The following is a 762-nucleotide window of genomic DNA, read 5'->3' as shown; positions in this document are numbered from 1 at the left end:
TCCCCCCAGCCCCCTATCCCTTCCCCCTCTACCCCATCCCTGCCCCCCAGTCCCTATCCCTTCCCTCTTTCCCCCAGCCCCCTATGCCTGCCCCATCTCCCACCTGTTCCATCCTTTCCCTTCACCCCATCCCTGCCCCTCGGCCCTCTTCCCTTCCCCTTCTCCAGCTTCTTCCAACCCATCCCCCCCCCCTTCACCCCCTCCCCCAGCCCCTGCCCCCGCCTGCATCCTCCCCCTTTCTCCGCTCCCCCGCGCGGCGCCGGAAGCGGAAGCGGGCTGTGGGCGGGGCGGAAGGCGGCGCCGGGCTGCGGGACTCGGGCAGCCGGAGCCCGCGGGCGATGCTGCAGCTGCGGGACGCGGTGGAGGGGGACCCGGACGGGGGCCCCGCCGGGGCGGCGGCGCTCCTGGTGCCGGCCGAAGCCGACGTGCCCTTCAGCCCGCCCGGGGACTCGCTGCCGCCCCGCCAGACCCTGCGGCCCCTCAGCGTCCGCAACCCGACCCGGGGCGGCCGCCTCAAGGAGTACTTCGTGTTCCGGGTGCGGGCCGGGGGCAGCCGGGGCCGGGCCTAGAGCCGGGCGCCCTGCCCCGGCTGAGGCCTTCGAGGGGTTGGGGGAGTGGGGGCAAAACGAGAAGCTCGCTCGCTTGTCGGCCCAGCAGCGCTGGGCTTTGTGCGCCTCCCCCGGGGCCGGCCCCCGCCGCCGCCTCTGGGCTTTGGGCGCCTCCCCCGGGGCCGGCCCCCGCCGCCTCTGGGCTTTGTGCGCC

General features: G+C 76.0%; 1 protein-coding gene across 1 annotated transcript in view; it reads left to right on the top strand.

The window, feature by feature from the left end:
- Window positions 1-286: 286 nt before the first annotated feature.
- TPRG1L (tumor protein p63 regulated 1 like) overlaps window positions 287-762 on the top strand; it is a 7,824-nt gene continuing 7,348 nt past the window's right edge. The window contains exon 1 of the mRNA XM_024207827.2: window positions 287-536. Coding sequence (XP_024063595.2) covers window positions 339-536 — 198 coding nt within the window. The 5' untranslated portion in view covers window positions 287-338. The remainder of the gene's footprint in view (window positions 537-762) is intronic.

The sequence above is a fragment of the Terrapene carolina genome, unplaced genomic scaffold, assembly GCF_002925995.2.
Source record: "Terrapene carolina triunguis isolate 2854851 unplaced genomic scaffold, T_m_triunguis-2.0 Scaffold714, whole genome shotgun sequence".
Lineage (NCBI taxonomy): Eukaryota > Metazoa > Chordata > Testudines > Emydidae > Terrapene > Terrapene triunguis.
This window is presented reverse-complemented; position numbering and strand designations above follow the sequence as displayed.